The sequence below is a fragment of the Sarcophilus harrisii genome, chromosome 3 (assembly GCF_902635505.1).
Source record: "Sarcophilus harrisii chromosome 3, mSarHar1.11, whole genome shotgun sequence".
Taxonomy (NCBI): domain Eukaryota; kingdom Metazoa; phylum Chordata; class Mammalia; order Dasyuromorphia; family Dasyuridae; genus Sarcophilus; species Sarcophilus harrisii.
In genome coordinates this window covers 293,192,207-293,219,462 of record NC_045428.1, presented here as the reverse complement: position 1 = coordinate 293,219,462, position 27,256 = coordinate 293,192,207, and the positions used below count along the sequence as shown (strand labels likewise).

Sequence of the window (27,256 nt, the reverse complement as noted above, 5' to 3'; positions counted from 1 at the left end):
TCTCTAATGAAGATATAACTGTGAAGATGTAAATCTGCCTCATACAATAATCTGCAAAAGTCTTCCCATTTTCATCTTATATTTTCATTAAGGATACCATTTGAAGAATGCGTAGATCAATTCTCAATGATTTTATTGAGATCAGAAAGAAAGGATAGAGATTGTTATTTGCTGATGTTCTCTCAATCATCTTTTTGATAGAAATAGTATCTTTATATATATTTCCCCCATTTTGGGGCGTATCTTCTTCCTGAGATTCCTTCTAAAATGATCTGTCAGTGCTTTCAGGAGTATTCTGCCTTCAATATCAACTTCCTCAGTTTGTAGTTGGCCTGGGGCAATCAGTCTTCTCAACTTCCTTAAAGGTATTATTTCCACTACTTCATGTGGCAAACAGGTATTAAAAAGTATGAATGTCATGACACTACTGCTATTGGTAATGAAAATATATATAATTATAAAAACACTGAAAAATCTGCTCAATTTTCCTTTGCCAAGAAAAATTTTTATCTTGCTCGTGTAGAGAAACATGTCACAGCATAGAAGAAGAAAGTAAAAGACTTTATTGATAACTATTTTCACTAAAGTTTTACTATCCAAACTAAAGTTTTCTGGCTTGCCTTTCCTTTCATTTTAAGTGAAAGACAGAAATAAAGGGACTGAAGAAGGGAAGCAGCTATATTAAAATGTATTCTCTTCTTCTTTAGTAAATAACAACAAACTAAAATAGCCACTTGGGTGGGGGTGGGAAATGGGAAGGGTGTTTGAAATAAGTAGTATTCAAACAGAAAAAGGACTCAAGATTGGACTGTTTTCAAAAATATTTTGGACGTTACAGTACATGAAGAAAAAAATTGAGTATGAAACTGAATTGTTATAGTATAGCTTGCTTTTCAAAATGTATATCAAATTTTGCACAATAGTAACAAAACTGCCCTCATTCTGTCCCCTTATGAGTTTCCTTTTACTCTTTTAATTTGTTTTTTAAATACATAATGTTATTTTTCTTTTGTATCTCTATCACTGTACACTAACTCTTCTTCCCAAATAGAAATCTTCCCTCATAACAAAAACTTATAGTCAAGCAAAATAATTCAACACATTGATCTTGTCTGAAAATGTCTCATTTTGTACTTCTAGTCCATCATCTTTCTGCCAAGAGGTGGATGCATGCACCATCACCAGTTTCTGAAGTCATGATGTTTACTGCATTGATCAGAGTTCTATAATCTTTCAAGGTTGTTTTCCTTTACATTATAGTAATCATTGTGTAAATTCTTTTGCTTCTTTTACTGTTTCTCAGTTCATAAAATTTTCCTATGTTTTCCCAAATTTGTTGTATTTGTTATTTTTTATGGTGTAATAATATTCCATTACATTCATACACCACAACTATTCCTCAGTCAATGGGAGCCTAAATGATTACAATTTACAATAAATTATAATTATAATACAAAAAAGCTTTAGTATAAATACTTTTGTACATATAAGTCATTCCCCTCAGGCTTTTTTTAAAATTTCAATTTTATTTTATTTTTAGGTTCACATTCTCTCCCTCCTATCTACGAACCCCTATTTAAAAAGTAAGAAAAACAAACCCCAATACAAACATGTATAATTAAACAAAACAATTTCCTACATTGGCCATGTTAAAAAAAAATTAGGTTTCAATAGGTACATATGCATTTTGTCTATGACTTTTAGAAGAAGGGGTAAGTATGTTTCATCATCAGTCCTCTGGAATTATGTTTGGTCATTGTGTTGATAGAGTTTCTAAATTTGAATAATTTAGTTGTTTGTCTTTACACTATTATTTGTTATTATATAAATGTTCTCCTGGTTCTGCTCACTTCATTTTGCATCAGTTCATTCTTCACAGATGAATGTTTTACCATCCCCTTCATCATTTCTTACAGTACCATCATATTCTATTGTACTCATATAGCATAATTTGTTCAGCCATTCCCCAGTTGTTTATTTTCCTCAGTCTTTGAAACCTGTGACTGTGCATGACTAGAAATAGTATCAATTGGTTCAAAGACTTTGTATGGTTTAGTGGCATTTTTTTTCAGTTCCAAATTCCAAGTTTTCCAGAATGAATTCAAATCATTTCACATTTTTACTGTAGTATAACAGTGTTCCTGTCCTTTCATATTCCCTCCAGCAACAAGTTTTCTTTCATTATTGTCTATGTGATATGTATGTAACATGAAATCTCAGAGATGTTTTATTTTTCATTTCTCTTAGCAATTTTTGCAGTGTTCTTATCCTTTGAGAATTGAAAAACTGCTTTTTTTTCCTTTTAAAATTGTGCCAATTTCTTATATATCTTCAATACCAGACTCTATTAGAGAAATTTTCTATATTTCCCCCAATTAATTGTTTCTCCTCTAATTCTAGCTGCATAGGTTTGATTGTTTTAAGCTTTTTTAATTAAATGTAATAGAAATTTTCCATTTTATTGCAATGATCACTTGAAATTCTTGTTTAGTCAAGAATTCCTCTCCTAGCAATACTTAAAGTTTCTCTTTCCTCTAATTTAAAAAAATGACCTTTTAAAATTATTATATATTTGGAAGGGACATCTAGGTGACAGTGGATAAAATCTTGAATCGGGAGTCAGGAAGACCTGAATTCAAATCCAGATTCAAGACAGTCACTAGTTATGTGACCCTATTATATTTACCTCAGTTTTCTCATCTGTAAAATGAACTGGAGAAGAAAATGGCAAACCATTCAAGTATTTTTGCCAAGAAAATCCCAAATCATGTTACACAGAATTAGACATGGTTGAAATAAATGAACAAGAAAATCCATTTAAAACTTATTGTGGTATTTATGGTGAAAGATGCTGGTTCATAGAAAATTTCTTCCAAAACATTTTCTAGTTTTCTTTTCAATTTTGATCAAATAAGGAGTTCTTATCCATTAATTAGGTTTTTTTTGGTTTAGTGAACATTGTGTTGCTATTTTTTATTACTGCTAGGTCTTACCTACTCTATTCAATTGATTGACTTTTCTTTTATTTAATCAATACTAGATAGCATTGGTAAGTACTGTTTCATAGGATACTTTTATATCTGATAGTACTGGGCATTGGGATTCTTAATTTTTTTATTCCTAGAGATTAATTTTATTATTATTTTATATATTTCTATAATATAATCATTTGTGAGTTTGATTTCTATGATGCTATGTAAATAAATTTAAATAGTGCCATCAGTTTTATTATATTGGCACAATCCATCCATTAGCAATTAATAGCTTTCCAATGATTCAAATCTTCCTTTATTTCTATAAAGAGTGTTTTGTATTTATATTTATATAAACTTTGAGTATGTCTTAGTAGGTTGATTGCAGATATTTTAGATGTTTTGTAGTTATTTTGAATGTAATTTTTTTCTATCCAATGTTGAGTTGTGTAAATAATATATAGAAAGACTGAAATTTTTGTGAGTCTATTTTACATCATGTTATTTTTCTGATTATTATTACAACTGATTGTTAGTTGAATCTCTAGAGTTCTCTAGTAGAATATCAACAAATTCTTCTTTGACTATGCTTATTCCCTCAGTTTTTTTCTGTTGTCTTATTACAACAATTAGTATTTCCAAGACTATATCAAATAAAAAAGAATGATATGACAATGGACATCCTTATTTTACTTCACCCTTAATGGAAAAGCTTCTGAAAGATTAGCTCCTGATTTTAGACATATAACTACTTTTTTACATTTTGAATTTTTATTTCTGAATTTTTATAATCATGGTTTTTGACTAGGGTTACTAGTCTTATATTCTTTTAAAATACATTTTTTTATTAATTAGATAGATAGTGCTTACTCTATGTAGTCAGAACAATATTTAACATATAGGCCAAACTAATTTTCCCTTAAAAGGTATTGAAACTATCTTAAAGACTTAACTTATTTGACTCAAGAGACCAAAGCTTGGCTGTGGACATAGATTCCCAAGGGCTTAAGTACAAAAGCCAGATCAAAGAAATTCCAGAGTTTTTCTCCTGGGCTTGATTGGTCAGCATAGCTAAAACAAAATCAGAGGAGCTTCACTCAGCTAAATCAAGATCATATCCCTGCTGAATATCCGCCTGTTATAGTTAAGTAAATCTCTTTTTATTAGATATAGTTAATAGAATTGGTGTCCTATCTCACAGGATTTGGTTAGAGGTAGGGCCAATTTTCTGATGGTCTAAAGATCTGTCCTATGGATGGATCCATTCTACTGGATTTTCCTTTGCAGAACGATATACACAAGGGTAATCCTTACCTTTACCCTTCCTTAATATTCATCCACATAAACAACTTTTAGAAATTTGAGTCTGTGCCATTCTAGTCTTCAGAATATGGAAGAGACAATTATTTCTCCTTAAATTAATTTTAATCTGCTTCTGACATGTATTGATTTGTGACCCTGGGCAAGCCATGTTCATCTCTCAGTGTCCAAGATAACTTTCTATGGCTGACGTATTACCAATATTCATTGGTGAGTTTCTTCAGTGTGAACTGCCTACATGAATGAAGTCATAGGTCCATACAAAAATAAGGAAATCTTGTACATTTGGCCAGTCTATACGACCTTTTAGATCCCAGTGATGTCATCTGACATATTTGCCATTCCTTCTAGCTTTATGGTGAGCAAAAATTTGATAATGGTGCAATTCATGTTTTCATCTAAGACATTACTTTGTAAATGTTAAAAATGCTGCATGAATAGGAATTATTGTTATAATAAACTGATGCTGTATCTCCTGTGCCACCCAGCTGCCCTAATGGCACATTTAAATAGCACTTAACAGTTCAAAAATATATTCCTTATAACGACTCTATAAGGTATATTGTACAGGTATTATTACTTTCATCTTATACACTAGGAAACTGAAGCTCAGAGACATTGTCAAAAAATATCAGAGGCAGAATTTGAACTCTTGTGTTCATTCTATCACAATAAATGGGACTAAATTAATCTTCTACAATATTTCATTCCATTGGATCATAGAATTTCAAGCTGGAAGGGGCATTATAACCTCCTCCTTTCTTATAGAGATTAAGTGTCTACTACAAGGTCACAAAGAGCAAGTAGCTCCATTGAATCATTAATATTCAATAATCCAAATCTTCTTTGGTATAATTATTCACCTTGTTCTACATACAACTAACTATGTATTTGTATTTGCCATGTGCTTCTTTTTTCCTTTTTGTCTATAAAGATATCTTGAGGAAGATTCTGATGAAGGAAGAATGGGGGGAATTCCACAGAAGTTAATTCTCATTGGATTGATGGGGCATTTAGATCTCCTTCATCCAGGGGGCATTACCCACAGATATGGATACAAAGGAATATATTTAGTTTAATTTCCTTATTTAACAGCCATTTAAACTTCTTTTCCCTTGGGATTTTTTAGAGGGAAAATAACTTCAGAGGAAAAGTATATACAACAGAACAGGGATTGAACCACTGGTTTCATTTCAACCTGTCAGAATAAAATGCTATGGAAAGAAAGAACATTTAGTCTGAGAGATATTTGCATCCTGTTTTTTCTTTTGTTTTCTTTTTCTGTGTTTAGGTTCTGGTTAATGGCTTTAACATTCACTGGTCTCAAACTCCAAGGGTTTCTGGGTAGATTTGGCAAAACAGCAGTGACTGATATAGAAGGTTATGTGGAACTGCCTGATGGGAAAGTAAGCACTATTTTTTGTGAACTTAATCAACTCTGCAGAAATAAGGAAACCAACCAACTTCAAAATTTAAAATATTTACCTTTAGGTTTTCTTTAATATGAATTAATAAATTTTCATTGTAATAATCAGTGTGTACATACATATTATTTTCTATTCTTTCATTTAATATTACTTAACATAGCATTTACTTGTAATTTTAAATAATGATCTTATTTAAAATAGTATATGTGATATAATATTCAATAATATTAATTTACAAGCTAGCTATAAAGGTTTCCTTATTAATTCACAGTAGTATAAATAATGATATAATGACTACTACTAGTAGTGCTGCTGCTGTTGTTACTACTACTGCTATTTCTGTTATTACCCCCACCACCCCTTTCAACAATAATGATAACAACAACAACCTGAAAGGCAGTGTTCTAGGTATGGGGAAGATATGAAGGTAAACAAGATTTGATTGTCAGTTACCAGGGAGTAGATTTTATCATTTTTTTTTTTTAATTCTGTGGCTTCCACTTTTTTTTTTGCTTTTCACAGTAGCAGAAGAAAACAATTATTTATTAAGCACCCTATTGCATGCTAGATGTTTTACAAATATTGCATCATATGATCCTCACAACAACGCTGTGAGTTAGGTACTGTTGTTATCCCCCTTATATGTTGAGGAGACTAGAGCAGCTAGACATCAAGTGACCTCCAAAGCAAGACAATAAGTGTCTCAGGCTGAATTTGAACTCATATCTTCCTGACTCCAAGTCCAGCATGTGATCTACTGTGCTACTTATGGTGCTGTTAGGAATATGTTGTACAAATTATTTCTCTCCCCATTCCCCATCTCTTATCCCAGTGGTTCTCAAACTTTTGTTTTCAGTATCTTTATCCTATTAAAAATTATTGAGGATCTCTCCAAAGCGTTTTTGTTTATCTGGATTATATTTATAGACATTTACCATATTGGAAATAAAAACTACTTTTGAATTTGTAGACCCTCTAAAAGAGTTTCAGAGATCCCCAGGATTCTCTAGACCATACTTTGAGAACCACTGCCTTATGCCTTTTCAGTTATTTACTTATATAATCCAGAGTGAAAGTACTAAATCCAAGAAGATGAATTGTTTTGTAGCTAACCCTCTGGAAAAAAAAAAAAAAAGAAAATGTATAATATCACCAGCATCTATGCCAATAAGGAATCATATCCTTTAAATTTATTTTTTATTTGTGTAATTGGTACCTTAAAGCTGTTTTAGTTTGCATATTTTTTATTGCTAGTAAGGCTATGCAATTTTTTTTTCATGTGGTGATTCCCAATTTCTTCAGTGTAAACTGCATTCATCTCCTTTGACCATGTAAAATTTAGAATTTGTTAATATATTATAGATTATATATCACATCACATCATATAATATATCACATCACATCGTTTTATGGTTTCTATAAGAACCTAAATTCCCAATCTGTTTTTTCTGTAGGCAAGTCCCCAACCCAGGACATTAAAGCAACTTGGATACAAACCCAACCTTTAGTTACTCCCATAGGGAATTAATACCCCCAGGGGAGGTTCAGTTATAACTAACTCTCCTGCAGGGTCTGTATTCTATCAACTTAATGATTCAGTGGGCACTAGACTGGTCCCCTCAGTTTCTTCCTCAAGGGAAATATCATCCCTGTTGAACTGGACACTGACTCTCCCTTTCCTTCTTTGTTTCTCTCTCCCTTTCCTTCTCCCTTTCCCTCTCCCTCTTCCTCTTCCTCTATCTCTTCCTTTCCCTCTCTTTTTCCCTCTCCCTTTCTCTTCCCTCTTCCTCTCTCTTTGCCTCTCCCTCTTCCTGTCCCTCTCTCCTTCCCTCTCCCTCTTGCTCTCATTCTTTGGCTCCCTCTCCCTCTCTGTCTCTCCTTCCCTCTCCTTCTTTCTCCCTCTCCCTCTCTGTCTCCATCTCTATTTCTGTCTCCCTCTCCTTCTCCCTCTTTCATCTTTTTTTTTTTTTTTTTTGAGTTCAAATTCGATCTCAGACACTTAACACTTCTTAGCTGTGTGATCCTGGGCAAGTCACTTAAACCCAATTGCCTCAGGGGAAAAAACCATCAAAGACTAAATGTAAGGGACTCAATAAAGTACAAACTTTATGTTTTATATGTGGAAATGCAAACCTTATGTCTAAGACTGTCATTCGTTATTAAGTAGCTGAGTAGGATGTGATTTTAAAAAGCAAAACTGTATAGGAAAAGGTAAAAAATGATAATTATGTATACAAATGAAGTGTGGGAGGAAAAACTGACAGAATGAAATGGGGAGAGGAGGACTGATAATTCTGGAATCCAACTCATATCAGGAATGGGTTAAAGAGGGAATAATACCTACAAACATACATATACCTAGAAGGGAAGAAAAGTCTTCTAAATTTATAAAGAAATAAGAAGATGAAGGAATAGGATGAGAGAGAGAGAGAGAGTAATAGAAGAAGGGTGTGTAGATTAACAGAAATGGAATAACATATATATTTGAAAGACTATAAAAGTTTTCTAGAGGGCAAGGGGAAAGGATAAGGGAGGAATCCTTGGAGGGGGTCAGTAACAGGAAGACAAGGTAGTAGTTAGAAGTACAGCAGATTAGTTAGGAGGGATAGGAAATAAGAGACAGACACAATAATAAAATAAAGATCAGGAGTAGAATTTATTATGTAAAAGCCAAACAAACTAGTGATAATAATTATTTGAATAAAAGAGAAAAATGGAGAAATTACATTATATGTATTAACCAATATTGTTTTAGACATTATGAGATTGGAATATTGCTATAGTGTAGGAAGTGATGAGTTGGTGATTTTAGGAAACAATAGAAAGAGTTAAACTTAAAAAGAAAGAAACAACAATACAGAAAATAAACAAGCTTAGTATGGTTTTACAAAGATGTGTATAAACATGTATATGCATATATAACATATATACACATGCATATATGTTTATATTTTATATGCATGCACATATATTTTGCATGTATGTATGCATATGTATATGTGTGTACATATGTAAATATATCTTGTCTTATTGTAGCCTTCTTGGGGGAGGGGAATAGGAAGAGGGAAAAAAGAATAAAGTAAAAAGTACACAGCAGACAACAAAAGAAAACCTTCAAGGAAACAAAGAAAAGTTGATCAGTTCTGTACACAATGTGTAATATTTATATACAAGTTTTCTTGAAATGGAAATTTACTGCCTTATATTGAATTCTCTTACATTCTGCTGTATGTGTGACAATTTTTTTCTTTAAAAAAACATAAAAAACAAACATGAAAAAAGAAAGAGAAAGAACTTTTCAAATGAAGAAAGAATCAAAGGGGAAGTATTGTGGTGGAAGGAAGTAGTTTATTTGTATGGTGACACTGAGAAAACTATCTTGATTGGACCAATTCATTTATGCAAGAAAATAGTAATAAATCAGCTGAGCAAGAGTCCAGCTAGATCATCAAAAGAGGTATTAGTCAGACAATAATTTATGCTTGATGTAGTAGACAGTTGAGAATCTGAATAATTTTAAATAGAGGAGTTAGAGATATTAGTCTGGCGATCAAATGTAGAATGGATCAGAACAATTCTTAATTTTTTGGTATCTAGGATAGTTTTGATGATCCGAAGAAATGTCTGGATAGACTCCCTTCTCAGAATAATGCTTTAAAATCATCAAATAAAATGCTAAATTTCAGTTAGAAGGGAGTGTGTGTGCAGGGGGGAGATGTAATTCCTCATCCCACATCTCAAATTCAGTAATCCTTTGATATCTAATCACAGACCACTTAGAGTCATGCAAAAAAAAAAAAATCAGAAGTCAGAAAGGAGGTTATTTAAGCAATCTAGGCATAAGTTCATGAGAGCTTGAATTAGGATGACAATGGAAATGGAAAACAGGTTATGGACAGAAAAGACATTTTAAAGGAGGGATTTACAGAACTCTGTGACTGACTAAATAAACAAGTTAGAAAAAATAAGTTAAGTTGACACAAAAAGACCCCCTCAAAGAGAATAGGAAGGTATGTATGATGTGAGAGGTATTCTGAGATTGCTCTTGATTTAAAATATGGCATTGGTCTTAGAGTAGGTGGTGGAGGACCATTGTTGGCATTTTATTTGTTACCTGGAGTTTCTTCGCTTGACCAAATACTCCAACCATTTGCTGAATAACCTATTAGTAGAATACTTTCTCAGAAATTATAATTTTCACCACAGAATTTAGAAATAAATATTTATTTCTTCTCCCCATGCCTGAAAGGTGCTCACAGGATCACAGTGGGGCAATTTGCTGCTCTGGGAGGGGGGCCTCATCAAGGTAGAACTTTGTCGACATGCAAGAAGAACCTGCCACATCGGCCCCATTAACCAGATAATGATAGACGAAGGAGAAATCATCACAGCTGGAGATGACGGATGCATTAGGGTGAGTTTCTTTGTGGATTTGAACAGAATCCTATTTTTTAAAACTTGCAATCCATCTCTTTCTTAATGGTTGGAAATAAGCAAGTAAAGTTACTTACTCAAAGACTGTTCTATAAATGGGGTGAGTGACACTGTGTTATAAGATCAGATTCTTTTTAATTCTTATTAAGTTCCTTGTCCAAACTTTTTTCAGTCATGTCTGACTCTTCATGACCCCTTTTAGAGTTTTCTTGGCAGAGACACTGGAGTGGTTTTTTGCCATTTCCTCTGCCACCTCATTTTACAGATGAGGAAACTGAGGCAAGCAGAGTTAAGTAACTTGCTCAGGGTCACACAGCTAGTGAATGTCCAGGGCTGGATTTGATCTCAGGAAAACTCATCTTCCTTACTCCAGGTCTGGCACTCTATCCCCCTTATAATAAGAAATTGCCAAAAGGAACTGATTGTGCTATATCATAGTCCTGAAAATTTCTTGGACAATTCTTGGTGATTTTTATGTTTTTTTTAAATCATAGCCTTGATATATTAAGGAATTCTATATACACACAATAAAGGCAGTAAGCAAAAGCTTCATCAATAAAAACAATATATTTTATATAGCCCTTATATTAGCGTTTATATATGTGCCAGGCACTGTCTAAGCACTTTACAAATACTATTGATCTTTACATCCACCTCTCAAGGTAGATGCTATTATTATCCCCATTTTACAGGTGAAGACACTGAGACACAGGATAAGTAATTTGACCAGTCACACAACTGATAAGTGTCTGAGACTGGATTTGTTTTCAAAGACTTCTTGATTCTCTGCTCAAGCATTCTGTGCACTGTGGCTCCACCCAGTGTCCTGTTTTGAGAGCTTCATTTTCTAGGAGCAAGGATATCAGGGAATTTTCACTTATAGATATGGAAACTTCCTAAAATAGTTTACCACTTGTGTTTGACATAGTACTAGAAATTTTAGCTATAGCACTAAGGTACAAAAAAGTAATTGAGGGAATAACATAGGTAAAAAAGAAACAAGATTATCATTTTTACAGATGATACAATGATAGCATTCTCAAAGAACCAAAAAAAGTAACAGTAATTCAGTTACAAATAATTAAAACAATGACTGCAGGAAAATTCATCAGCATTTCTGTATTACATCAAGAGAAGCCAAAAAAGAGAGATAGCAAGAGAAATTCCAGCTAAAATAACTGAAGAATATGTAAAATACTTGGGAATTTACTTATTAAAATATATACAGGAATTTTAGAAAGATAACTACAAACCACTGTGGAAATAAAGACAGACCTAAATCATTGGAGCAATATTATTAGCACATGAATAGACCTGGTTAAAATAATAGGAATGGCAATATTACTTATTTAATGAATTACTTTACCGAACTAGAAAATAATTTTATTACTAATAATCATAACATTAAATATTTAAATATTATATTAATAAAAATTAAAAATAAAATATTTATTAATATTATTATTATATGTAGAAAAGATCAAAATTCACATAGAGGCACAAAAGATAAAGAATCTCAAGAAAAAAAAATGTGGGAACAAAAGGAGGCTGGATAGCAATACCAGATCTCGAGTTATACTACAAAACAGTAAAATACAAAATAGTTCAGTATTGATTAAAAAATAGGGAGATTGCTAAATGAAATAGATTAGGCACACAACATATAGAAGAAAAAGTATCCGGTAGCCTGGTATTTGATAGATACAAAGATAGTATTTAATGGGATAAGGACTCACAATTTGATTAAAATATGAGAAAACTAGACAATAATATGGAAGAAATTAAGTTTAAACCAGCACCTTACATTGCCAGGAGAAGTTTCATATGAATATGTGGCCTAGATATAAAAGATCATATCATAAACGAGTAAAAAGTTAGCTACCTACTTATAGATGAAAAATTCATGACCAATCAAGAGATAGAGAGGATCATAAAAACAAAATGTACAATTTTGTTTTGATTACATAAACATAAAAAAAGTTCTTTTAAAGCTAAGATTAGAAGAAAAACAATGAAATAAGAACAAATCTTTGCAGCAAGTTTCTATGATAAAGGTTTTATTTCTGAGATATATAAGGAAAGGATTCAAATTTATAAGAATATTGAGATACTCCTCAATTAATAAATAGTTTAAAGATATGAATATATAGTTTTCAAGGAGGAAAAGACAACAACTCCAAGCTGGCTATAGCCATATGAAAAAAAAAATGCTCTGAATCAATAATAATAGAGAAATGTGTATTAAAACTACTCAGGTTCTACTTCACATTCATCAGACTGACAAAGGTGACAGACATAAAAGGAAAAAGAACAATGTTGGAGGAGCTGTGGGAGAAAAAAAAAAAAAACATGCACTGATATGCTTTTTTGTGGAAAGGTGATTGGGTCTAAGCATTCTGAAAGGCAATTTGGAATTATACATAAATAGTGCATGGTCTTTGACCCAGCTATACCAATGCTAGGAACTTATCACCTCAGAAATAAAAAAAAGAGGGAAAAATCCTATTTGTTTAAAAATATGCATAGAGACTTTTTTTGTGTATATAATGGCAAAAAACTAGAGCCCAGAGATTGCGATCTATCATATTACCTCCTTTGATTAGGCTATGGTCAAGGCAATCAGTTATCACAGTCTTAAGCCAGCTTCTGGGATCCATGATCATCATCTGGGGAATAGCTGAACAAATTGTAGTATGTGAATACAATAGAATTGTCTTGTGCCACAAGGAATGAAGAAAAGGATGATTTTTAAAATCTTATACAAAAACTTATGAACTGATACAGACAGTGAATGGAGCAAAACTAGAGGAAAAATTTATACTATGAAATAAATATTATAATGAGCAATTGTAAAAATTTGATTGAAATGAAGAACAAAATGAGCAGAACCAGAAAAATTTAGAGAATGTTTAGAGTAACCAACACTCTAAAAACAAGCAGCTTTGAAAGCCATAAAAATTTTGATCAACCTTAATGATCAAAATTTTTATGAATCCAAAGGACCGTAACCTAGTGAATTCCTAATTTCAGAGACTGAGAATGAACCATGCTATCCATCTTCTAGAAGAGAGTTGATGAACTTAGGTTGAAGAATGAGAGGCATTTTTCTGAACATGGTCAAAGGAGAAAATTGTTTCGCTTGCCAATATTTGTTACAAGATTTTGTTTTGCTTCTTTTTCTTCCCAGTGGAGTGAGAGTAGAAAGGAAAGCAAATGGAATTCTGTTCAATTAAGAAAATAGAATTTTATCGAAAAAGAAGTTAATCAGAGGTTGTAGCTAAAAGGGTAAGGAAATTATTAAGACTTCAATTACAGGATATTAACAAGAAAACATATATTAGAGGCTTTCTTCCTGATAAGACTTGGAAAACTAAAAGGACAGATCAAAGAAAAAGCTATAGAAAGAAATCTAAATCAATACTAGGTACAATATATTTTCAAAATCGTGAACTACAAGGTTTCTCTTTCAAACTGAATTTGGAATGCAGATTTATTGTGATAAAACATTTTTAAAAGTTCAAGTAGTTTATTCTTATTTCTACTTTACTGACTTTTAAAAAGTTGGGATTATCTTTTGACTATGTGAATGTTTAGAAATTATTGCTAGATTAAAATACCCCCTTTTTTTCTCTATTTTTTATTCTGCAAAGATATGGGACTTTGAGACAATAGATACTGCTGATGCTATTGATGAATCTGAAATGATAGAGATGGAGCCTATTAATGAACTGCAAGTAGGCAAGAATGTCAAGATCTATTCGATGGTGAAAATATTTAAACCTGGGAATTCTATTTGGTATGCTCAGGTAAGAGCCATTCACCCCCTTAGGCTTTTGCATGTATTAGGTAGATAAACTTGTTTGTGGTGTCATTATTTGTCATATATCCCTTTGCTTTATTTGCTGCATTGAAATATTTCATTTATCCTAAGGAGGAAATCTCCTGAACATTTTCCATCTTGATTGATGGGGATCAGCACCAGGAATCCATTCAGCAGATGATTAAGCTCAAACTAATAATAACAACACTTACATAGCACTTTAAAGCTTGCTAAATGCTTTCTAATTATTATCTCATTTGATCTTCATAATGATTCTTTGAAGCAAGTGCTATTATTCCTATTTTACAGATGAGGAAAATTGAGTCAGTCATAGACTAAGTGATTTGTTCAGGACCACACAGTCAGTAAATGTCTGAAATTGAATTTCATCTCAGGTCTTGCTGACTCCAGTTCCTGTTTTCTATCCACTGCACCATCTAGCTGCCTGTAATAAGAATTTTCTATAAGCATGGAATGAATTCTATCACCTATTAGAACAACACTTGCCAATCTGATCTTTAGGGAGACTATAAAAATTGAGTTGCATTACACAGTCCCCCAGCTATAGATTGACTGCTGGCCTGTAACTCATGTCTCAAGGAACAAGAAAACATGGGTTGTCTGTGAAGGAATCTCAGTTGAGAACCTTAAACCATCAGTCTGGATAGACAGATAAAAAGAATGCCTTTCTTGTAATATCATTGGGACAGTACTTTGGGATAGATAACTTTTTGAGTTTCTAATAAATGTTTTTGTTATTCTCTACATCAGAAACTTAAATGAGATTAAATATTCATTAATCTTGTAAAAGTAAATTGAATTAATTGAAAGTAAACTTGAAATAACCATGGAAGTACACTGTGATTCCCTGTTTATGGACATTCATTGTGGTTATGGAGGTTCTTATGGATACTCTATCAGTGGCTTCCTAGAGTTCTTTTTATTGTCAACTTACATTTTCATCACAGCTAACTGGTTCTAGTAGAATGACTTCATTCCCTTCCATTGATTATAGGTATTAGCAGACTGTTTTGTTTATTGTGCAATTTAAATAGTCTTCAATTCTTATTTGCATTTGGAAAGTTAAACGGAAATTGCTTTGATCAAAGTTTCAAACAGATTGTGATCAGCTAACTGCTTATATAAGTATTCACTTATGGTGGAAATGCTTTTTACTTTAAAGTTCTTTATATTAACTAAACTCATTAAAATCTTCATTTAAAAAGTTTAATTAAAAAGTCAAATTGTTAGAAATATCTGAAAATAGTTTGCTTTATTTCTTTAGGATGCAAATGGTGCTATATGGAAGTTGGATCTTAGTTTTTCAAATATAGTAAGTCTCCTTCCTTTGATTTTTTCCCTTTCTCATAACTAACTGCTAAGATTTTGATTTTTTTTAAAAGAAAAATTGTTGTTTGTTTTGGTGAAGTATTAGGTAACACTTCTTTATGTATTGGTAATAGTATTCCCAGAACCTATCAGAAATTTCCTCATATAATAAAAATGTGTTGCAAATGAGATTTGTGAAGTCCCATCCAATTTAAACTTTACTTCATGATTTGTAGTGTTTACATATGTTATTTCTTCAGATAATAAATATATTCTCATGGAGCATACCATTTAAAGAAATAATTTGATTATTTTTAATTCTTAATTTTTTAAGTTTTATGATTGTAGGGGGAAAATTACAATATTTTCATCAAAGGAAAATCCAATGTCTTACATTGTGGTATTTGTTTTATTTTTTGTTTTTTTCTGTCAGTTTTTAGAAAAACAATATCTAAATTCTTAAATATTGAGTAATAGAAGGAATCCCATGATCTTATTGAGTAGAATGCAATTTTAGCAGAAAGTGGGGAGGGGCTAATTGTGTTACAAAATTAAGATTACAAATATTTCATTAAATCATCCACCTAAAACCTGAAGAAATCTCATAGGATATCTAGCCCAACCTTCCCCTTCCCCCATTTTTATAGATGAGAAAATTTAGGCAAGCAGAAGTTAAATGGATTATCTAAAAATCACTCTAGTAAGAATTAGATATTTCTATTCCTCTGATTCCAGAGCCAGTACTAAACTAACTTTTTTTTTTTTAATGAAATGGTACATCTACCTTTTCACACTAGTCTTTAATTCCTTATTAACTTAGCTTTCAGTTCTAGAAATGGTTATTTCTGTGTTTGTTTTTTTTTTAGACCCAAGATCCAAAATGCCTGCTTTCTTTCCACACTGGACCTATCACCGCCATGGTTGTTTCTCCCTTCACTTATCTCATGGCCACTACATCCCAGGACTGTATGTATGACTATTCTTTCCCATCAAAGTTATTTAAAAATTTTTGATGATTTTTCTGAAAAAAAAAAAGCCACAGTTTTATGGTTAGTCAAAAAATGTTCATGAGGTAGTCACTGATTACATTGCCTTTATTGGAGGTAAAGAGAGTTTCTGGGATTTCTTGCAATATAGAATTCAACAGCTTTGGTTTTTAAAAGAAATTAAATTCAGTCAACATGCAGTCATTTGTGAGAGGCACTGTGACTGGCATTTAGGATGCAAAGACCAAAATAAAATGGCCCCTGTCCTCTAGGAGTTATTTACACAAGGGGAATTGGTGTGTGTGTGTGTGTGTGTGTGTGTGTGTGTGTGTGTATAAAACACCAAAATATATACAAGGGGATTTCAGGTTCGAGGTCCTAGCAGCTAAGGGATAAAGAAAGGTTTCATGGAAGAGATGGCTTTTGACCTGAACATGGAAAGAAGGTAGAGAGTCTATTAAAGATGAGGAAGGAGTGTCTTTCAGAAATGGGACATAGCCTGGAAAAAGGCATAGAGACCCGAAGTGTAATGCCATACATACGAGCTTGGAAAGAAGGGCAATCTGGTTGGACCAAAGAGAATATTAAAGTGGGGAGTGAAATGTAATAAATACAAGTTGCAAATGCAAATGGAAAGACAGGTTGAAGCCAAATTGTAAAGGACTTTGAGTGCTAAACAGAAGAGTTTCTATAGAGATTTACTGGAACATCTTGAATAAAAGCTTGGCCTGGTCACACTTTTGGTTTGGAAATACCTTTGACAAACGAAGGATGGATTGGAAGAATCTTGAGGCAGGATAAGAATTAGGAGGTCCTTCTTCCTCCTTTTTAAAACAATGGAGATTAAATGACTTGCCCAGGATCAGATAGCTAAGTCTGAGGTTCAGTTTGAACTCAGGTTCTCTTGTTTTCAGCTGATATTCTATCTACAGGAAGCTCTTTCAAAACTCCAGGCAACAGAAATACTTACATGAACTAACTGATGCTGAGTGAAGTGAGCAGAACCAAGAAAACATTGTACACGGCAACAGCAAGATTATATGATAACCAATTGTAATGGACTTGGCTCTTCTCAGCAATTCGGTGATTCAAGGCAATTCCAGTAGATTTGGGCTGCAAAATGCCATCTGCATCTAGAGAGAGAATTATGGAGACTTGTAGAGGGCCAAGTGTACTTGAAACAAGTAATCTTACAACAAGGTGTTAACTCAGTGGAATTGAGATAATGATTCTCTAATTTACATGTACTTAGTACCTCAGTATAAGTAAAAGCAGTTTAATAAGTACAAGAATAAAGGACGAAGGAAAGAGCATCAACTATCAGGTGTTTCAGAAAAGCCTTTCCGTGGGAGGTAACACATACAACCTGTGAGCATTGGTAACCCATTAACCATGGGTGTCACTCCTGGTTCTTGGCTTGCAGGGTTTTCTATGAAATGAGATCATATTTGTAAAGTGCTTAGTACAGTTCCTGGAACATAGTTGGCACTTAATCAGTGCTTTCCCCCTACCTGCATAATCAATGAACTGAGATCCTTCATTAGTTGATACAAAGTATGCTGAGGGCAAAGATGCAAGGTAAAAAAAACTTTAAAAAGGGCTATTTATTTTTAGTTCTTAGTTTTTTCATGAAATCTCTGTCACTTAGATAAGAATCATTATCATTTTAAAAAATTAGTATACATAAGCTAATTCTCTCTCTCTCTCTCTCTCTCTCTCTTTCCTCCCCCACCCCCCAGGTACAGTACGCATCTTTGACTTTGCTGCTAAACTTTATTTGACCCACATGAAATTCAAAGAAGGAGGAACAGCCCTCCTTTGGGCCCCTCGAGTGGTAAACTTTCTTGTTAAAAGGATTGGTTGCCCTTACAATATAACAAAGAGACAGTGTGGTAAAGTAGTGAGAGAACTGGTTTCAAAGTCAAGTAGCCCTAAGTTCAATCTCTAACATATATGTGTTTAGGTGTATGTATATGTATGTGTATAATGTAATATATAAACCTATGCATATACATGTATGCATAAGTATATATATATATGTGTGTGTGTGTGTGTGTAAAAATAGATCACATTTATATCTATATACAGCTATATACAGATAGTGAATAGAATAGCAGGCTTGGAGTCAGTAAGTTTGTGAGTTCAAATCTAGCCTCAGTTATTTACTAGCTCTGTGACTCTGGGCAAGTCACTTCCTCCTGTTTGCCTCAATTTCTCATCTGTAAAATGAGCTGGAGAAGGAAATGGCAAACCACTGTAGTATCTTTGCCAGGAAATGCCCAAATGGAGTTACAAAGAGTCATATATGACTTAAAAATGACTGAACAAAAATAATTATCACATATATATGTATACATTTATGATACATATACTGTGTGCACATGTACACACATATGTGTACATATGATAGGGGTATATGTATGTGCACACAAATACACATGTATCTATACTATGAGTGTATAAATGATTCATGTATATATGTATGTATTCTTGGGCAAATCATTTGACCTCTCTGTGCCCTGGGCTAGTAGAATCAAATTCAAATAGAAGTGGAGGCCACTAATCTATCAAACTGGCAGTAAGAACACCTCCTGAAGTACACAATTCCTTTTCTGAGGACTCCCATAGCTACCTAGACTATACCTAGTCACATTATTTATCATGCTTTACAAGATATTTTCCTCACAGAAAGTCTATAAGATAGTTATTATGGACATTATCCCCATTTTACAGATGAGGAAACTGAGACTTACAGAGGATGCCTAATGATCCCACAGCTGGTGGGGACTTCAGCCCAAGTCTATCTGGTGCTGGGGCTAGATCTCTATCTATTACACCATACCGATGCTTTACTGCATTTTGGGGGGACCAATCCGACCCTTTATCATACTTTCTCTCTCACTCTGCTTCTGAAAACTTGGTCAGAAAGCAAAGATTCAGATGTTGTCATAGCTATCCAGCATCTAGTAAGGAGGCAGGATGTGGTCGGGGAGTAGGAGTGAGTTGCTAGGAGATGAAGTAGAAGGTTTATCTCTCTTGACAAGAGACTCCCCAGTATAAAGTGAAAAATCACTGGAGAGGATCTTGGTGAGGGTGGCGGAGGAGTCCCCTTATCGTGACTGCTGCCTTCTATTTGTTTCTAAGGTGAGCTACCAAGGAGGACTCATTATTGCAGGCTTTGAAGACGGGGTCATTCGCCTTCTTGAACTTTTTGATCCCAGTGGACTTGTTATTTTTGCTGGGAGGAAACAGATGAAGGGCGCCCAGCTACGACTGAGGCAAGCTCTTAAGCCTCATACAGAAGCCGTTACTGCACTAGCATATGAACAGAACGGAGAGGTCCTCGCCACAGGGGTAAGCAACATGTTTAAAAATTTTATATTTCTAATGGAAAGTCTACAGCTAAGCTACTAGTATTCACTAAACTCATTGTATAATCCTGTGTAAAATAATAATAATAGTAATGATGATGATGACAATGATAGCTAGCATTTGTATAATGCCTACTATGTGTCGGCCATTGTGCTAAATGTTTTGCTAATCTTATTTTATTCTAACAACAACCCTGGGAGGTAGATGATATTATTCAACCCATTTTATAGTTGAGGAAACTGAGGCAAGCAGAGGCTAAGTGATTTGCCCAACATTATACATATGTTGCCTCTTGTGATTTTCATAACAATCTGGGAGGTGGGGTAGATATTATTATTATCAACAGAAAAGCACATTTTAAGATGAAGAAACTGAGGCACCAAGAAGTTAAATGATTTGCCCAGGATTACTCAGCAAGTAAGTGCCTGAGGATGTTTCAGGCAGATTTGGAACTCAGACCTTTCTGAGTGTAGGCCACCTGTGCATATGTACATATGTCCCATAGAGCAGCTCACTGATGTCTTAGAATGAACTAAGACTAATAGACTAAATCTTACTGGGTCTATACTTCCTTCGAATTTAGATTTCCCACTAAAGATTAAACTGGCTTTTCTACTTGGATTATAATGTTACCTTTTATTTAGAATGAATAGATTTTTTTTTAGCTGAGAATCATGAAAGAGACTGTTGACACAATTAATATCCATGCTTTCCGAGAAAATAATTTATTTCTTAAAGAACTGCTGATAGGTCAATTGTCTAAGTTCTTTATGCAACAATAAAGAGAGCATGTCATAGAATCTTAGGGTTGGAAGGGATCATCTTGCAGGTCTTCTAGTTGAGTCTTCCATAGAATGCAAGAATCTTCTGTTCCTCATCTCAGATTTCTTAGAAGAGCTCTCAAGTCTCTTAAAATTCTGATCATGCACGCTTTTCTTGAGCATTTTCAGTGATAGGAAATTCATTCTTACAGAAGCCAGCCTATTCTATTTCAGACAGCTGTAACTGTTAGGAAGCTTTTCCTTGATTGCAAACCAAATCTATCCACTTTCCTCTAATTCTCATTTGCTGGTCTTAGTTCTTCCCTCGATTTTTGTGAAACTAATTAAGCAATGAAAACATCATCAAAAGTGCATAAATGTACCCTTGCAAAATGTCTTTATTCACTGCAAATATATATTTAAACTAACAACTGTATTTTTGCTGTTTTTTTTTTTCACAGAGTAAAGATAAAACTGTTTTCTTCTTTACTGTGGGCAAAGAGTATGAACCAATTGGTTATATTAATGTTCCTGGGCCTGTTACAAAGTTAACATGGACTCCAAAGTCTCATGTAAGTTAATGAGTATATTTCTTTTTCCAAAATACCCATTTGAATAGAGGAAAGGGGAGGTGGGTCTGATGAATAAAGCACTGAATCTAAAATCTGTTACTTTACACTAGAGTGAAGAACATCTGGCCTGTGGGCCATATAAGGCCTGTGAAATCATTTGGTCTGACCCTGCCAAGGCAACTGCAGGTGATGATGAGCTGAAAGCTAGCTCCAACAACCTCTGATCCTTGAATTCTATAAACTGATAATTTTGCATGGCCAGCTAATGATTTTATAAATATCCACATGGCCCTTGGCAGAAAAGAAAAAAGTTCCTCATCCCTGCTCTACACTGACTTAATTGGGTTACTTAACTGAAAAGTAGAGGCAACGATATTCACCAACACAAAGAAATATTAGAATTTTTGAGTTAGTATACAAACTGCTTTGAACACTTACTTGAGAGAAGTATTGTTTATCTCAGAGCCCTCTGTCATTCCTTTGCTATTTTTCTAATTCATTATTAGGTGAATTTTGTAGAAATAATAAAATTGCCATAGGATTGGTTGTTGCTAACTGATGTCTTCTCAGTCACCTTGCAGAGGGGTGGTAATGATGGAAATATTTTCTGCGTTCTTTTCTATTCTCATTAATTCTTCTACTCTGAGATATCTTGAAAGTAGATCCCTGAGCATCTTTAACATTATATCATCTTCAAAATGTAATCCTTCTATGTCTATTTGATAGAAATCACATTCTTCCTAGCTCCATCGATTTCTTAAATATCATTTCCACTTTCTCACATAGTCCATCAAGTACTGAGATGTTAGAATCCTATACCGGTAGTTCCATTGCCATCAATGAGAATAAATCGCAACAGAAATGTGACCTGGCAGATCTGTTGCATTTCACATTTATTTGTTAATAAAACAATTTTGCATGTGAGATACCTATCACAGATGAAATACCTTCCAGATTTTATGTATAGCAGTTTGTATATGTAAACAGCTTAACTTGAAATCACACCAAACTTGTTTTTTCTGCCTTGTGAGATAAAACTATTGATATTTTTCCATCTGTTTCCATGATGTTTTGTAATTGAGGTTATATCCTAAATTGGATCATAGACCCATGGATCTAGAGCTCAAAAAGACCTCTCATGTCACTTAATACAACCCCCTAAATTTTTCAAATGAAAGAATTAAAATCCAGTAGAGGTAAGTGATAAAGCAAAGTCAGAGATATTAGTTTAACAATCAAATCTCTCCACTTGGCAGGAAGATCAGGCATTTTTGACTGGCATTATTTGAGGCCTCTTTTGGCCTCCTCATTGCAACAACTATTTTAGGATGATTAAACTTCTAAGAGAATTAATGATAACTAGAGGCAGGGTCTTTACTTTTTTCTATTTTCCATTTTTTAAAACTTTTCTTTCTGATTTAATATTGTGTTTGAGTATTGCTCTAATCAATCAATAATCTAAAACGGTGAATTCATAAATGTTCTGAAATGACTGAAATTAATAATGAATTCTTTACTGTTTGTTAAAATAAATTTCTCTTTTTTTCTCTCTCCCTTCCTTTTTTCCTCCCTCCCTCCCTCCTTTTCTTCCTTCCTTCCTACTTTCCTTTTTCCTTTCTTCCTTCCTTCTTTCCTTCTTCCTTCCTTCCCTCTTTTCTTCTTCCCTTCTCTTCCTTCCTTTCTTTCTCCCCCTCTCTTCCTTCCTTTCCTTCTTCCCTTCTTCTCTTCCCTCTCTCTCTCTCCCTCTTTCCCTCCCTTCTTTCCCTCCCTCCCTTCCCCTCTTTCTCTCTTCCTTCTTCCCTTCCTCTCTCCTTCCCTCGCTTCCTTCCTTCCTTCCTTCCTTCTTTTTCTTTCACTAGATCTACCAAGACTTCAATCAATATATATATATATATATATATATATATATATATATATATGTATGTATAGGTACTCTGAATAGTCTGTGGACCTTTGGCCTCATTTATTTCTTGATCATGTCATATTATCTAAGAATTTTTTTTATTGTTGTCCTTGATAACCTTTCCATTGAAACTGTTGAAGACTTCTTAAGCTATGCTTTGATGCACTTTGAAGAGGCTGGTTAAGTTCTTCACAGAATTTCTCTACTTCTGTATCTTCATGATCTATTTATTTATGCTTATCATGATCATTGTAAAATCTTATGAACAAGTATCCCAGGAAATAGTATTTCTTGTTTCCTTTGGTTACATAATGAAACCAGCTCTGCTAATTTCCATTTGCCTATCTGAAAAAAATCTGTTGTTTATTTAGTGGCACCTTCCTTATGTTTTCTGGTTTCATCTAATCATAGTTATTGTTGTTCAGTTATGAACTACTTTTTGGGATCCCATTTGGAGTTTTCTTGGCAGAGAAACTATAGTGGTCTGCCATTTCCTTCTCAAGCTGATTTTACAGTTGAGGGAATTAAGACAAAGAGAGTTAAGTGTCTTGCCCAGGGTCATATATAAATTCTGAGGTCAGATTTGCACTCAGGTTTTTCTAACTCCAGATCTAGTATTCTTATTTAATATGCCAAATAATTGTCCTCATTTTAATAGAAATTATGTTGAAAAAATTTATATAGAAATTTAATATAAATTTTTATATGAAAAATGTGAACTTATGCTGAAGTGATCATATATCTTATTGTATTTTAAGGTGTGATGGTACAAGTTAACCAGGCTAATATTTTTTTGTGATAAGGTGATATTAAAAAAATTTCTTTGTGTTTTTGCTTTTTTTCTCCCTTCTAGGAAGAAAGTTTTCTCTTGATTTTGTGTGAAAATGGCTATGTCCTTGAAGTTCCTGTTCCACCAATCAAGGATACAGACTCTTTACCAACCTTTGAAATTAAAGACCTGCCTATAAAATGTTTTCATTTCCTGAGCATCAAATCAAGGATCCTGGTACAGAATGTCCCTGTGAAACATAATATTGCTAGTTTCTCCCTTTTCTTTAAGGGACCAAATTTTGGTAAACTTGAATATTATCCTAATAGAAAGGATGGTAGTTGGCAGGATTTTCTGAAGAATCAGTGCCTTAGAATGATACGGCAAACTCTATCAGGGGTCCTTAAACTATGGCCCACGGGCCAGATGCAGCAGCTGAGGACATTTATCCTCTTCACCCAGGGCTATGAAGTTTCTTTATTTAAAGGCCCACAAAACAAAGTTTTTGTTTTTACTATAGTCCGGCCATCCAATAGTCTGAGGGACAGTGAACTGGCCCCCTATTTAAAAAGTTTGAAGATCCCTGCAGTCTAAATGGTCCTTTGATCCTTGTCCTCCCTCAGATGGGGTGCCCTCCTCTACCTTTCATAGAGGAATTTTCAGACAGAGATTTCCAAGGGAGCTACCAAGGGATACCCAAGTTTTATGTGTCATCCCAAAGTCTTTAACTCTGATTCAGAACACACATGATCCTCCATTCAGTCAGTTAGCATTAAGTACCAGGCATTGTGTTAAAAAAAAATAGCCCCTCAAAAATGTGATGGAGGATAAAAGAAGTAAAATATGAATAAGATATATCCAGGACAATATATACAAACAAGATATATATATATACATGAATATGTATATATACATACATGAATATATATATACATACAGAAGAAATAGGAAGTAATTAACAGAAGGAATGCACTAGAATTAGGAAGTGGCTCAATATTTACAGATCAGGGAATTGTTCTTATTACTCATCTAGTGCAGGCTGGAAACCAGGGCAGCATATATTAATTTTACATATGGGGAAACTGAGCCAAACCTGATGAAGTGACTTACCTGGGATCACACATCTAGTAAGTATCTGAGGACAGATTTTAACACAGGAAGATGAATCTTTCTGATTTCCAAGCACCCTATCCGCTGTGCCACCTACCTGAGGGTACTAGAACATAATTTTAGTAAAAGAAGTGTTTTTTTAAATTCTCTGGCTCTGAGTGATCTATTATACCTGATTCAAGCTACCATCTCCATATCCTTATTGCAACAATAAAAACTTTGCTTTTGAGGCTGTATTAAAGTCATTAAAAAACTAAGGAGGATCCCCATCATGATTTCCCTTTATCATTTTTGAAATGTGAATTATGAATAATTTAAAAAGATGCTTCACACTAAAGAATGTTGTAATAACTTATATGAGACATCATAATTTAAAGAGTTAATATTAGTTGTCTTCCATTTTTATTTGTATGTCTCTAAAAGGGGGAATATTTAGGTCCCTTGAAAATAATCCCTATGAATATAATGTCATATAGTATGTTATTATAGTATAAATGATATGTACAATATGATATAGCTTATATATTTACATATTAATTTGCATTTTTCTGATTAATAGTGATTTGGAGCACTTTTTCATGTGGCTACAAATAATTTCAATTTCTTCATCTGAAAATTGTCTGTTCATATCCTTTGACCACTTATCAATTGGGGAATGGTTTGAACTATTATAAATTTGAGTCAATTCTCTATGTATTTTAGAAATGAGGCCTTTATCAGATCTTTTGGATGTAAAAAGTCTTCCCAGTTTGTTTCCCTTCTAATCTTGTCTGCATTAGTTTTGTTTGTACAAAACCTTTTAAAACTTAATATAATCAAAATTATCTATTTTAATGATCAATAATGCTCTCTAGTAATTCTTTGGTCACAAATTCCTTCCTCCTCCACAAATCTGAGAGGTAAACTATCCCATGTTCTTCTAATTTGTTTGTAGTATCATTCTTTATGTCTAGATCATGAACCCATTTTGACCTTATTTTGGTATATGATGTTAGGTATGGGTCTGTGCTTACTTTCTGCCATACTAGTGTCCAGTGTTCCCAGCAGTTTTTGTCAAATAGTGAATTCTTATCCCAAAAGATTAGGCATTTGGGTTTTTCACATACTAGATTGTTATAATCGTTGGCTATTTTATTCTGCGATCGTAACTTATTCCACTGATCAACTTCTCTATTTCTTAGCCAGTACCAAATAGTTTTGTTGACCCTGTTTTATAATATAATTTTAGATCTGGTACAGCTAGGCCACTTTCATTTGATTTTCTCTTCATTAATTCCTTTGAAATTCTTGATCTTTTGTTCTTTCAGATAATTTTGTTGTTTTTTTTTTCTAGTTCAGTAAAATAGTTTCTTGGGAGTTTGATTGGTATAGCACTAAATAAATAGATTAGTTTTGGGAATATTGTCATCTTCATTATATTTGCTAGACCTATCCATGAATACTTGATATTTTTCCAATTGATTAGATCTTACTTTAGATCCACTAAACTTACTTTTAGTTGTGTGGAAAATATTTTGTAGTTTTGCTTATATAGTTCCTGACTTTCCTTTGGCAGATAAGTTCCCAAATATTTATATTATCAACAGTTATTTTAAATGAAATTTCTCTTTGTATCTCTTGCTGTTGGATTTTGTTAGTGATGTACAAGAATGCTGATGATTTATGTGGATTTATTTTATATCCTGCAACTTTCCTAAAGTTGTGGATTATTTCTAATTGCTTTTTAGTAGACTTTCTGGGATTCTTTAAATATACCATCATATCATCTGCAAAGAGTGATAATTTGGTTTCCTCATTACCTACTCTAATTCCTTTCATCTCTTTTTCTTCTTTTATTGCTAAAGCTAGCATTTCTAATACAATATTGAATAGCAATGGTGATAGTGGGCAACCTTGTTTCACCCCTGATCTTATTAGGAATGGTTCTTGTTTATCCCCATTACATATGATTATAGCTTTTTTTTTTTAATAAGTAGTGTCAGACTTCTAATAGATCAGTCAGAATTGATCAGTTGATTGTATCATCAGGGATAATTAGTCAGTGGACCAGAGCCTCTGGTCATTTCCCTACTGCCTATAGTCCACAGACACTTAAAATATTAGCAAACTGTGGCAGCTAGATGGCACAGTGGATCTAACATTGACCCTGGAGTCAGGAGAACCTGAATTCAAACAGGCCTCAGACACTTAACACTTACTAGCTGTGTGGCCTGGGCAAGCCATTTAACCCCAATTGTATCACCAAAAAAAAAAAAAAAAAAAAAAAAAAAAAAGACTTCTGAAAAAAGGTTAGCAAATAAAAACTTGGGTAATAGGAAAAACTGCCTGCAAACTTTTATTTACTGAAGCCAGGAGTATTACACATGCTAGCCATCTGAAATGTTAGAAAAAAAAGCAACTATAAGTAGGCATTGCAAAGGTTCACAGATTAGAGAGCATAACCCTCTCTTCTTGCCATAGACATTTTTGATGAGGGGAATG

At 33.4% G+C, this 27,256-nt stretch overlaps 1 protein-coding gene across 2 annotated transcripts in view; it reads left to right on the top strand.

The window, feature by feature from the left end:
* Positions 1-27,256, top strand: part of CFAP44 (cilia and flagella associated protein 44) — a 122,825-nt gene that overhangs the window by 36,420 nt on the left and 59,149 nt on the right. For both annotated transcript variants that reach the window (XM_031959667.1, XM_031959668.1), the window contains exons 7-15: positions 5,584-5,698; positions 9,969-10,133; positions 13,804-13,959; positions 15,259-15,306; positions 16,169-16,268; positions 18,028-18,122; positions 19,433-19,642; positions 20,883-20,993; positions 23,750-23,902. In XM_031959667.1, coding sequence (XP_031815527.1) covers positions 5,584-5,698; positions 9,969-10,133; positions 13,804-13,959; positions 15,259-15,306; positions 16,169-16,268; positions 18,028-18,122; positions 19,433-19,642; positions 20,883-20,993; positions 23,750-23,902 — 1,153 coding nt within the window. The remainder of the gene's footprint in view (positions 1-5,583; positions 5,699-9,968; positions 10,134-13,803; positions 13,960-15,258; positions 15,307-16,168; positions 16,269-18,027; positions 18,123-19,432; positions 19,643-20,882; positions 20,994-23,749; positions 23,903-27,256) is intronic.